Source organism: Neoarius graeffei, chromosome 26 (genome assembly GCF_027579695.1).
Source record: "Neoarius graeffei isolate fNeoGra1 chromosome 26, fNeoGra1.pri, whole genome shotgun sequence".
Taxonomy (NCBI): Eukaryota; Metazoa; Chordata; class Actinopteri; order Siluriformes; family Ariidae; genus Neoarius; species Neoarius graeffei.
Genome location: NC_083594.1, coordinates 29,877,058 through 29,890,249, shown reverse-complemented (window position 1 = coordinate 29,890,249; position 13,192 = coordinate 29,877,058). Strand labels below are relative to the sequence as shown.

The 13,192-nt window shown below is 44.9% G+C and overlaps 1 protein-coding gene across 5 annotated transcripts in view; it reads left to right on the top strand.

Moving 5' to 3' along the window:
- sulf2a (sulfatase 2a) overlaps positions 1-13,192 on the top strand; it is a 194,902-nt gene that overhangs the window by 87,030 nt on the left and 94,680 nt on the right. For 2 of the 5 annotated variants that reach the window (XR_009651642.1, XM_060910253.1), the window contains exons 10-13: positions 12,188-12,316; positions 12,470-12,526; positions 12,730-12,856; positions 12,940-13,135. Coding sequence is in view for 3 of the 5 variants with exons in the window: in XM_060910253.1 (XP_060766236.1) it covers positions 12,188-12,316; positions 12,470-12,526; positions 12,730-12,856; positions 12,940-13,135 (509 nt within the window). In the remaining 2 variants the exon portion in view is untranslated. Of the gene's footprint in view, positions 1-12,187; positions 12,317-12,469; positions 12,531-12,729; positions 12,857-12,939; positions 13,136-13,192 lie in introns of those variants that run through there. The other 3 variants (XM_060910254.1, XM_060910255.1, XM_060910256.1) reach the window with 3 other exon arrangements.

Genomic DNA, 13,192 nt, shown 5'->3' with positions numbered 1-13,192 from the left:
TGAAATTACCTCACTTCCTGTTGGGCGTGGCTAATGCATTGGCATTACATTTTTGTCCGGCTTAGTGAGATACATATGCGTACCAAAGGGCATGCCACTACTACAAACTACATGGCAACCAGGCACCTTAATGCGAGAGGCAAAAATCACAACACGTTAGGGGGCGCTATAGAGGCCCCGAGGCCCGCCTGGATCTGGGCTTCTGGTTCCCAGTAGCGGTGGCAGTCTAAGAAAAAGGGGCATAATTTCGAGTGTTGTCGACCATGGCAAGCGCCCCAATAAGGGTCTTGTAAAGAGTTTGCTTGCCAAGTTTGACAAATCAGAAGCTGCAATATCATTTTTGCCATAACCAGCACCCCCAGTGGCGAAAGTGCACAAAATTTGGCGTATATGTCAGGTGAGCTATGAAGAGTTTGTGTATGAAGTTTGATGACAATTGAGTAAATAGAAGATGAGATATAGATTTTTGAAGAATAAACTTTTTGGTTTTTCCCATGTCAGTAGGTGGCGCTATGCTGTACATGAGCGATTATGAGATGGAAAAATAAGTGTCCACAACAGCAACGTACTATCACAAGGTAGTGGTGTGAAGGAAAAGCATTATGGAATTATTTACCAAAAACCCGTTTTGGAGAAATTGCGTCGGCCAAAAACAGCGCCCCCCATGGACGAAAATTCCCAAAATGTGGTATACATGACATGGGAGGTAGTAAGAGGGTGGCCGTGAAGTTTGACCAAATTTGAGGAAAGATTGGATTTTTTGCCCAAAAATAGCGCCCCCAGTGGCGAAATATCACAGAAATTGGGTAACATGTCAGAAGCTCAATGAGTGATTAGCGTGTGAAGTATGAGCAGTGTTGAGCAATTAGAAGATTTGTTATGAATTTTTTAGCATGTAAAATTCTGAAGTGAAAATTGATTGACGTATAACTTCTGAACGGTTTATCCCACATGAAACGTATTTAGTAACTTTTGTCAGCCATGTCTGTAGATGATGTGTATCAATTTTGGTGACATTCCTATGAAAGATCTAGGAGGAGTTGCGCCGTCTTCGTGGCCATGCATTTCGCACAAAAGTGAAATTACCTCACTTCCTGTTGGGCGTGGCTAATGCATTGGCATTACATTTTTGTCCGGCTTAGTGAGATACATATGCATACCAAATTGCATGCCACTACTACAAACTATATGGCAACCAGGCACCTTAATGCGGGAGGCCAAAATCACAATGACTTAGGGGGCGCTATAGAGGCCCTGAGCCCCGGCCAAGTTTGGGCTTTTGGTTCTGAGTAGCGGTGGCAATTCTCGGAACTGGTGCCAAATTTCGTGCGTTTTCGCCCATGGCAAGCGCCCCGAAAATGGCCCAACAGCGGAGAAAAATAAAGAAGAAGAAGAAGACGGAAGAAGAAGAAGAAGAAGAAGAAGAATAGTGAACTCTTACAAGAACAATAGGGCCTTCGCCCATAGGGCTCGGGCCCTAACTAGTGAAATAACCGTTTATAACAGTATACTTAAAGTATACAATAATAAACTAAAAAAAAATAGGGACTCGAAGTATATAACTAGTACAATGGCAGTATATCGATAAGTGTACTTGTGGTATACTTTAAGCATACGAGAGGGATATACCAAGTACATTGATAGTATATAGATGAGTGTACTTGTTGTATACTTTAAAGTGTACTTTTGCAAACTTAAAATGAACTTTAAAGTATACTTTTATAAACTTGAAATGTTCCAATTTAGTCCGAAAAAGTATTAAATTTGTATACTTTCTAGTACACTAAAAGTACATGGTCTGTAGTGTACTTGCTATACTTATACTGAAGCATACCTAATAAAATGAACTTTAAGTATATTACTTTTTGCTAAGGGGTGTCCTGGACATGGAGAGTAAACCATACCAGCCTGATCCAAAATTCATTGCAGTACAGCAACTGCCAAACAAGAAGCTATGGTTTCAGGCAAAGTGGTATAATTGCTATCCATGTCTGCATTATAGTCCCACACAACAAAAAGTTCTTTGTTTTGAGTGTGTCAAGGCATTCACAATCAAAAAGACCACTCTGGAAAAAAAGAATGACCCTGCATTTTGCTTAAATGGTTTTGGTAACTGGAAAAATGCCACTGACAGCTTTAATCGCCGTAAAGCACACTATCATGCTGTCACTGTCAATGCACTGGAACAGACTCCAGTTCATACCCAGTTATCAAGTGCAGTGGCCAAAACACAGGAGGAGGCAAGGCACTGTCTTACAGAAATCATGGGATGTGTGAGGTATCTTGCCAGGCAGGGACTTGCTTTTCGAGGACATGATGTGAATCAAGGGAATTTGTACCATCTTCTCAAATTTAAGGCAAAAGATGACCTGATTCTGGCTTACTCGTTGCCATGATTGTCAGTCCGCAGTGCCAAAATGAATACTTAACTTTGTTTGGCAACACAATTGTGAAAGAAATTGCCCCAACAATCAGGTCCCTCCCAGTAGTTCAGTTTTTGATTATAATGGATGGCACTCAGGATATACAGGGCAAAGAGCAGGTTTCAATATGCTTAAGGTATGTGGAGAAAGACCTAATCCCACAGGAAGTATTTGTTGGATTATATGAGATACCAGGGACAACTGGTGAGCAAATGGCCATAGTAGCGCTTGATGTGCTGCTGAGAGTATACCTTCCTATCTTGGGCTTGTGAGGTCAAACTTATGATGGAGCAGCCAATATGGCAGGAAGGTTCTCTGGGGCACAGGCATTGCTTTAGAAGAAACAGCCACTTGCTTTGTATGTGCACTGTGGAGCACACTGTGTCAATCTTATTACACAGTGTGCATGCAGTGCCTCTCCCTTACTACATGATGCATTACAGCGAGTCTATGAACTTGGAACACTGAGCAACCAGTCAGGGAAGTTCAAAGGGATATTGGCTGATCAGACATTGTCAGAAGGGCATACCAGAACTGTAAAACCTCTGTGTCCAACTAGGTGGACTGTACGTGGTCAAGCTGTTCAAATAGTACAACCCCGATTCCAAAAAAGTTGGGACAAAGTACAAATTGTAAATAAAAACGGAATGCAATGATGTGGAAGTTTCAAAATTCCATGTTTTATTCAGAATAGAACATAGATGACATCAAATGTTTAAACTGATAAAATGTATCATTTTAAGAGAAAAATGAGGTGATTTTAAATTTCATGACAACACCACATCTCAAAAAAGTTGGGACAAGGCCATGTTTACCACTGTGAGACATCCCCTTTTCTCTTTACAACAGTCTGTAAACGTCTGGGGACTGAGGAGACAAGTTGCTCAAATTTAGGGATAGGAATGTTAACCCATTCTTGTCTAATATAGGATTCCAGTTGCTCAACTGTCTTAGGTCTTTTTTGTCATATCTTCCGTTTTATGATGCGCCAAATGTTTTCTATGGGTGAAAGATCTGGACTGCAGGCTGGCCAGTTCAGTACCCAGACCCTTCTTCTATGCAGCCATGATGCTGTAATTGATGCAGTATGTGGTTTGGCATTGTCATGTTGGAAAATGCAAGGTCTTCCCTGAAAGAGACGTCGTCTGGATGGGAGCATATGTTGCTCTAGAACCTGGATATACCGGTACCTTTCAGCATTGATGGTGTCTTTCCAGGTGTGTAAGCTGCCCATGCCACACTCACTAATGCAACCCCATACCATCAGAGATGCAGGCTTCTGAACTGAGTGCTGATAACAACTTGGGTCATCCTTCTCCTCTTTAGTCCGAATGACATGGCGTTCCTGATTTCCATAAAGAACTTCAAATTTTGATTCATCTGACCACAGAACAGTTTTCCACTTTGCCACAGTCCATTTTAAATGAGCCTTGGCCCAGAGAAGACGTCTGCGCTTCTGGATCATGTTTAGATACGGCTTCTTCTTTGAACTATAGAGTTTTAGCTGGCAACGGCGGATGGCACGGTGAATTGTGCTCACAGATAATGTTCTCTGGAAATATTCCTGTGCCCATTTTGTGATTTCCAATACAGAAGCATGTGTGTGATGCAGTGCCGTCTAAGGGCCCAAAGATCACGGGCACCCAGTATGGTTTTTCGGCCTTGACCCTTACGCACAGAGATTCTTCCAGATTCTCTGAATCTTTTGATGATATTATGCACTGTAGATGATGATATGTTCAAACTCTGTAATTTTACACTGTCAAACTCCTTTCTGATATTGCCCCACTATTTGTCAGTGCAGAATTAGGGGGATTGGTGATCCTCTTCCCATCTTTACTTCTGAGAGCCGCTGCCACTCCAAGATGCTCTTTTTATACCCAGTCATGTTAATGACCTATTGCCAATTGACCTAATGAGTTGCAATTTGGTCCTCCAGCTGTTCCTTTTTTGTACCTTTAACTTTTCCAGCCTCTTATTGCCCCTGTCCCAACTTTTTTGAGATGTGTTGCTGTCATGAAATTTCAAATGAGCCAATATTTGGCATGAGATTTCAAAATGTCTCACTTTCGACATTTGATATGTCGTCTATGTTCTATTGTGAATACAATATCAGTTTTTGAGATTTGTAAATTATTGCATTCTGTTTTAATTTACAATTTGTACTTTGTCCCAACTTTTTTGGAATCGGGGTTGTACTTAGTCAGTATGAGGCTGTCTTGACCAGTCTGGAGGAAATGGCTGCAGTTAGTTCTGACACCGGCACTAGGGCCAATGGTCTCCTAGAACGCTTCCAGAAGGGCAAGACAGTTCTTCGACTGCTTCTAGCCACAGAGGTGCTCGGAGAGCTAGAGTATTTAAGCAGGTCTCTGCAAAACCGCTCCCAAACAATTGGAGGTATGCAGACTGCTGTTGGCTATGTAAGTTCAACTCTTCAAGACAAAAGGAGTGAGGAGAAGTTTACAGAGTTGTTTGAGAAGGCAGTGTTAATGGTTGATACTCTGGGAATTGAACCAATTGAAATCCCTCACCAAAGAAATCCCCCAAAAGATTTACTGGTGGGGCTAGTCACCATAAGTCAGAGACACCAGAGGAATACTACAGAATTGAATTTTTCAAGGTGTTGGACAGTTTGGACAATCAATTTAAGGATCGATTTAACCAACTAGACATAGAGAAACTCAAGCAAGTTGAGAATGTGCTCCCGTCTCGTCTCGTCTTCTTCCGCTTTATCTGGGACCGGGTCACGGAGGCAGCAGTCTAAGCATGGAAGCCCAAACTTCCCTTTCCCCAGACACCTCGGCCAGCTCCTCGGGAAGAACACTGAGGCGTTCCCAGGCCAGCCAAGAGACATAGTCCCTCTAGCGTGTCCTGGGTCTTCCCCGGGGCCTCCTCCCGGGGGGACATGCCTGGAACACCTCCCCAGGGAGGCTTCCAGGAGGCATCCGAAAAAGATGCCCGAGCCACCTCAGCTGATTCCTCTCGATGTGGAGGAGCAGCGGCTCTACTCCGAGCTCCTCCCGAGTGACTGTGCTTCTCACCCTATCTCTAAGGGAACGCCCAGCCACCCTGCGAAGGAAACTCATTTCAGCCGCTTGTCTCCGCGATCTTGTTCTTTCGGTCATTACCCAAAGCTCATGACCATAGGTGAGAGTCGGAACGTAGATCGACCGGTAAATCGAGAGCTTCGCCTTTTGGCTCAGCTCCTTCTTCACCACGACGGACCGGTAAAGCGACCGCATCACTGCGGAGGCTGCACCGATCCGCCTGTCGATCTCACGCTCCATCCTTCCCTCACTCGTGAACAAGATCCTGAGATACTTAAACTCCTCCACTTGAGGCAGGACTTCTCCACCAACCTGGAGAGGGCAAGCCACCCTTTTCCGGTCGAGAACCATGGCCTCGGACTTGGAGGTGCTGATTCTCATCCCAGCCGCTTCACACTTGACTGCAAACCGCCCCAGTGCATGCTGAAGGTCCTGGTTTGAAGAAGCCAACAGGACATCATCATCTGCAAAAATCAGAGATGAAATCCTGTGGTTCCCAAACAGGATTCCTTCCGGCCCCAGGCTGCGCCTAGAAATTCTGTCCATAAAAATTATGAACAGAACCGGTGACAAAGGGCAGCCCTGCCGGAGTCCAACATGCCCTGGGAACAGGTCTGACTTACTGCCGGCAATGCGAACCAGACTCCTGCTCCATTCGTACAGGGACCGGACAGCCCTTAGCAAAGAGCCCCGAACCCCATACTCCTGAAGCACCCCCCACAGAATACCACAGGGGACACGGTCGAATGCCTTCTCCAGATCCACAAAGCACATGTGGACTGGTTGGGCAAACTCCCATGAACCCTCGAGCACCCTATGAAGGGTATAGAGCTGGTCCAGTGTTCCGCGACCAGGACGAAAACCACATTGTTCCTCCTGGATCCGAGGTTCGACTATTGGTCGAATTCTCCTCTCCAGTACCCTGGAGTAAACCTTCCCTGGGAGGCTGAGAAGTGTGATTCCCCTATAATTGGAGCACACTCTCCGGTCCCCTTTCTTAAAAAGAGGGACCACCACCCCAGTCTGCCACTCCAGAGGCACTGTCCCTGACCGCCACGTGATGTTGCAGAGGCGTGTCAACCAAGACAGCCCCACAACATCCAGAGACTTGAGATACTCAGGACGGATCTCATCCACCCCCAGTGCCTTGCCACCGAGGAGCTTGCAAACCACCTCAGTGACTTCGGCTTGGGTAATGGACGAGTCCACCTCTGAGTCATCAGCCTCAGTCTCCTCAGTGGAAGACATGACGGTGGGATTGAGGAGATCCTCAAAGTATTCCTTCCACCGCCCGACAATGTCCCCAGTCAAGGTCAACAGCTCCCCACCCGCACTGTAAACAGTGTTGGCAGAGTACTGCTTCCCCCTCCTGAGGCGCTGGACAGTTTGCCAGAATTTCTTCGAGGCCGACCGATAGTCCTTCTCCATGGCCTCCCCAAACTCCTCCCAGTTCCGAGTTTTTGCCTCCGCAACTGCCCGAGCTGCAGCACGCCTGGCCTGCTGATACCCGTCAGCTGCCTCAGGAGTCCTGGAGGTCAACATGGCCCGATAGGACTCCTTCTTCAGCTTGACAGCATCCCTTACTTCTGGTGTCCACCACCGGGTTTGGGGATTGCCGCCACGACAGGCACCGGAGACCTTGCGGCCACAGCTCCGAACAGCTGCATCCACAATGGAGGTAGAGAACATGGTCCACTCAGACTCAATGTCCCCCGCCTCCCTCGGAAGCTGGGAAAAGCTCTCCCGGAGGTGGGAGTTAAAGACCTCCCCAACAGAGTGCTTGGCCAGACGTTCCCAGCAGACCCTCACCATACATTTGGGCCTGCCAGGTCTGTCCAGCTTCCTCCTCCACCAGTGGATCCAACTCACCACCAGGTGGTGATCAGTTGACAGCTCAGCCCCTCTCTTCACCCGAGTGTCCAAGACATGGGGCCGGAGATCAGATGAAATGACTACAAAGTCCATCATCGACCTCCAACCTAAGGTGTCCTGGTGCCACGTGCACTTATGGACACCCCTATGCTCGAACATGGTGTTTGTTATGGACAAACCGTGACTAGCACAGAAGTCCAATAACAAAACACCACTTGGGTTCAGACCGGGGAGGCTGTTCCTCCCAACCACGCCCCTCCAGGTGTCACTGTCGTCGCCCACGTGAGCATTGAAGTCCCCCAGTAGCACAATGGAGTCCCCAGTCTGAGCACCCCTCAGTACCTCTCCCAGGGACTCCAAGAAGGCCAGATACTCTATACTGCTATTTGGCCCATAGGCACAAACAACAGCAAGAGCCCTCTCCCCAATCCGAAGGCGCAGAGAGGCGACCCTCTCGTTCACTGGGGTAAACTCCAACACATGGCGGCTGAGCTGGGGAGCTATAAGCAAGCCCATACCAGCCCGCCGCTGCTCACTACAGGTGACTCCAGAGAAGTGGAGAGTCCAGCCCCTCTCGAGGAACTGGGTTCCAGAGCCCAAGCTGTGCGTGCAGGTGAGCCCGACTATCTCTAGCCAGTACCTCTCAACCTCCTGCACAAGCTCAGGCTCTCCCCCCCCCCCCCCCAGCGAAGTGACATTCCATGTCCCAACAGCCAGCCGCTGTGTCCGGGTATCAGGTTGTCGAGGCCCCTGCCTTCGACTGCCACCCAATCCACACTGCACCAGTCCCCTACTGCTACCTCTGTGGGTGGTGAACCCACAGGAGGTCGGGCCCACGTCACCTCTTCAGGCTGAGCCTGGCCGGGCCCCATGGGCAAAGGCCCGGCCACCAAGCGCTTGCATACGAGCCCCACCCCCGGGCCTGGCTCCAGGGTGGGGCCCCGGCTGCGTCATCCCGGGCGACGTCACGGTCTTTGGTTTTTTCTCCATAGGGGTTTTGGTGAACTGCTCTTGGTCTGGCCTGTCACCTAGGACCTGTCTGCCTTGGGAAACCCTGACAGGGGCATAATGCCCCCGACAACATAGCTCCTAGGATTATTCAAGCACACAAACCCCTCCACCACAATAAGGTGGTAGTTCTAGGAGGGGGAGAATGTGCTCCTCACAGGGAAAATGAGTGATGTGATTGGAGAGTATCCAGAGATGGATAGGGAGAATTTGAGGGTTCAGCTTTCAATGTTTCACTCAAAGCATTGGAGAAGCTGCAGATATCCTGAGAGGGATGCATAGTGAAGTAAGAGGCTTGTTTGATGAGGTTGAGAAGCTTGTTAAGCTTTTGTTGGTTGTCCCTGTGGCCTCAGCTGAAGCTGAACGAAGTTTTAGTGCACTGAAAAGGCTAAAAAACTGGTTAAGATCTACCATGACACAGCAGCGCCTTAACAATGTAAGTGTATGCCATGTGCATCAAATGGAACTTGACCTAATAGATCTTGAAGATCTAGGCCAACAGTTTGTGTCTGTGAATGACAGATGGAGGCATCTATTTGGAATGTTTGAATATTATGTATAGAATAGATTATTCATTCCGGGTACAATTTTGTTTTATCAGCTCAATATGTCACTATTTGTTTGTTCAACTGTACTCGAACTTTACATACCATTTGCAGTGTTTGTCATTAGAAATAGTAAATAAAGCTTTAAATTGTTCAGCATTATGTCATCATATCATATGTATTATGCTCTACTTGTGCATGTAATAGTATGGGTGGTTAAGTAAGTAGTTCAGCAGAGGATTGGTGTTGGGGAGGGGGGATTGGTATTGTCCCTACCAAAGCTGAGACCAAACCTACACCCTTGATTTGAGTTCACTGCAGTAGACCTCTTCAGACCTTACCAAGTGAGAGATGATGTCGAGAAAAGTGTGACGTTAAAGGTCTGGGGTGTCATCTTTTGCTGTATGGCCAGCAGACCCATACATGTGATGCTAGCAAATTCTGTCAACTGAAGGCTTTTTGATGGCCTATCAAAGGTTTACAGCAATCCAAGGGTATCCAAGAAAGATCTGGCCAGATCCAGGTACTAATTTCGTGAGGGCAAAGCCAGTCTTGGAGGAGCTCTACAGATTCTTGGATGGCCAGAACAAAGCAGCCCTGGAGGAGACTGCAGCGAAAAATGGGACTAAATTGATGTGGAAGGTCCACCCAGCTGATTCTCCACATAGAAACGGTGCCACAGAAGCTGCTGTATGAATTGTAAAGAGGGCGCTCCAGAGTCTAGGGAAGGAGTCTCCATTGAGCTACAGATGACTCTTTGCATAGCGGCTAACCTTGCAAATGAGCATCCAGTTGATGCTAGAATACAGAATCAGAAAGACTGCATTCAATATGTCACACCCAATTCTCTCCTGCCTGGACGAGCATCCCAGCATGGAGATGTGAAGACCTTTGACTTTACTAGCTACCCTTATAAAAGACTCCGAGCAGTGCAGTCAGAGGTGACCAACTTTTGGAGGTGCTGGAGTCAACTTGCTGGTACCAAACTGGTTCTAAGAAGTAAGTGGCATATTGTAAAGAGAAACATTGCTATTGGGGACATTGTGTGGTTATGCGACCAAAATGCACTGAGGGGACAGTTTAAGCTTGGCATTGTCATCAGCATCAATCCAGACAGCAAGGGCATTGTGAGATATGTGGATGTCAGAATCTTCCCAAGATATTGTGTCTCTGGTACCAAAGTGTAGAAGGTGAAAACAAGATCTTCAAGCCAGGATGTACAAAAGAAGAAGGCCCAAGCCACCATCCTTCATAGGGATGTCCGGCAGTTGGTTGTCCTGCTGCCTGTTGAAGGACAAATGGTCCAATCAAGTTAGAGGTACATTTGGCAAAGATGATGATGATTGAGTTTAACTTTGAAGTGGAAATCTCCCCAGTGTGTCCACAGGAAAGATCGAGTGGGAGGTGTTAAGGTGTACAGTTTTAAGAAAATGTGGGGATTTTAGGATATATAGAATGCACAGGGAAAAAAAACAATAAAGAGGTGATGATGATGATTCACTAGTCAAACGTCAGCATACTGAGAACAAAACAGAAGAAGCAACCAGCTTAATTACTGTCCAGTGTACTCAAACCGGCACATGATGTCATATACATATACCTGGAAGTTACAGGTGTGCAATCAAGAACCATGCTAGAATAGATGCTGTTCGGACAGCATTGTTGTTAAGAAGCTGCTAAAAATGTTATCAGTGCAGTGATCCGTAGACTGATCACTGCACTGATAACATTTTTAGCAGCTTCTTAACAACAATGCTGATCGTGCAGAATTTGAACATCTACAAAGACTGGAGAGACAGCCGGTAAGAAGCTGAACTTGAAATCCTGGGTTTTACGAAGTTTGCTGTTGTTACCGAACCAATTTGTCATGGCATCTGATAATTGAATGAGAGTAGCATTTGGTGTCAGTGGTTGTAGCTCTGTTTGCTAATGTGTTTGCCAAGTGAAAGCACTATGGTGTCGGTATAATGTTATTTGTAAATGAGGGCAAACTGCATTCTGTTTGTAATAAGCATTGTGAGAGAATGTTTGGTTAACTGTTGCAGTTTGATGCATTGTGTTTTAACTGTAATGCTAATAGTTTAAAGGAGAAATTGGCTTGCTAGCTAATGGGCTTGTGCAATTTAAAGGTGCAATGTCTATTGTTGTGCAGAAGTAAATTGCATGTGTATTTTTAATGCTTAATATTATGAGTGTTAAATGATAAATTTCTACTGCAATGTAATATTTAAGCTTAATACTATTGCATGTTTGTTCATATTAATGTCTGTTTACTGGTGTATATTGTGTGTAATAGCTCATGTATACATTGTCTTTTCTTTCTGTTTTATCTAAAGATTTTTTACCTATTTGACCTATTAGTTACCTAACTGACCAACTGCTATCAGCTAATGACCACTAGCTATTGCAACCTGCTAATTGAAGCTAACTGTTCTGCAATCAATGCAATGGATGCAAAGGAGCTGATCTGCTGAAATCAAAATAAAAAAGGGAAAAAAGAGGAAAAAGGAAATGACTCTTCTGGTCATTGAGTGAAATTCAGTTTTAATTTCCAAGTAGATGTTTCAAATCTCTTTTCAAGTTGGAGAATCTGCACAACCACACAGACAACTTGATAATGACTATGGGGGAAATTATACCTGAGTGCAGAAAAGCAGGCATATCTTTTGAGGAAATACTAACTTAACAAAAGGGATGTAATTTATTGCCAATCCAGTTAAAAAACGCAAGCTTAGCAAATTCTAGTGTGATAGTAACAGAGTGGGAATATCCACTCTGTTACTATCAACTCAGTACTAGTGGGTCCTATGGACCCAAGTAGAATTCTACAAGTAATGCTTGAAATATCATAGAAAAGTGCACTCACTAAAGTAGACATGAATAAGAACAGGCTTTCCCCAGCTTCATAGGACAGGAAATCCTATGTATGTACTATATCTCCAACTGCCACAAGCTTATTATAGATGCATACACTATTCATGTAGTCTCACCTATTTACAGATGAGAAGGTGACAGGGAATATGATTGTAGTGTTTGTGACAAATACGGAGTCATATATCACAACATTTCTTTGTTGGAGAATCACATCATATATGCACACATGACCAATCTGGTATTCAGGAGTTATACACTATTTCTGGTGGTTAGGAGTGGTGAAATAAAACCTCCATTTGTGTTCATATGATGCCATCAGAAGTTGATTCAGTGAATATGTTTGAAAACAGTAAAATGTAATAAAGATTTCAGTCTTTTAGAAACTTGGCAAATGTTAAGTTTTCTTATCTTTTTTCAGTAACTCCCATATAGTTCTCAATATTGACTTAGCACCCACTCTTCTTGATATGGCTGGAGTTGACATTCCTGTGGACATAGATGGAAAATCAATTCTCAAGCTGCTGGAGATTGACAAACCAATCAACAGGTACAACTTCCAAAGGCATACTATTACGGTTTTACTTCAGCTATCAGCAATGCATTTGTGCGATCATTAATTAAACTTAGGTTCAAACATTGAATGTAAAAATATCTGTAATTTGCTTATATTGCAGTTTACCTAATATCTGTCTCTTTTCAGGTTTCAGTTTAACAAAAAGGGTAAAGTGTGGAGAGACTCTTTCCTGGTAGAAAGAGGGTAAGTATTGACTGGGGATAGGGGACATATCTGCTTATTAAAGAACTTAAAATGTATCCCAGACAAAAAGAATCCAACTTAATCCATAAACATGCATGATAAATTCCACTTACAAAGACACAAAATAAAATATTGATGTATTACAATCAACTTCTAAAATAACTGTAGGTTTTAGTTAGTGTACTATCCCTTTAACTGCACAGTAAGCCTTTGCATAAGTTGGCCAGTGGAAAAGAGGGGGCCTGGGAGAATTCACTGCCTAAATACCAGCGTGTTTTAGAGCTCTGCCAGAAAACAGATCATCAGACCCCTTGTGAGCAGCCTGGGCAGGTGTGTAAAGTAAAATGCATGCACATACACACACACATTTGAGTGACCACACACTCACACTTTCTGTTTCCTTCTATCTGCAGAAATGGCAGTGTGTTTTGGACTCCTCGGGTATGCTAAGACTTCATAAGTGTAAGAGAACAGCATATCGCTATGTTCCACATGTTAAGGGCATTATGGCTAGTAATGCTCATCTGTACAGGCCTGAGTCCCCTCCACAGTACTGTAACTGTGAGCCTAATGTGCCTTTCAAGATTAGGAAGATGCTCAGTTATAAAAGTATGTCTGAAACATCCTATGTGAATATTCATTTAAATAAATGTTTGTCTCAGAGCC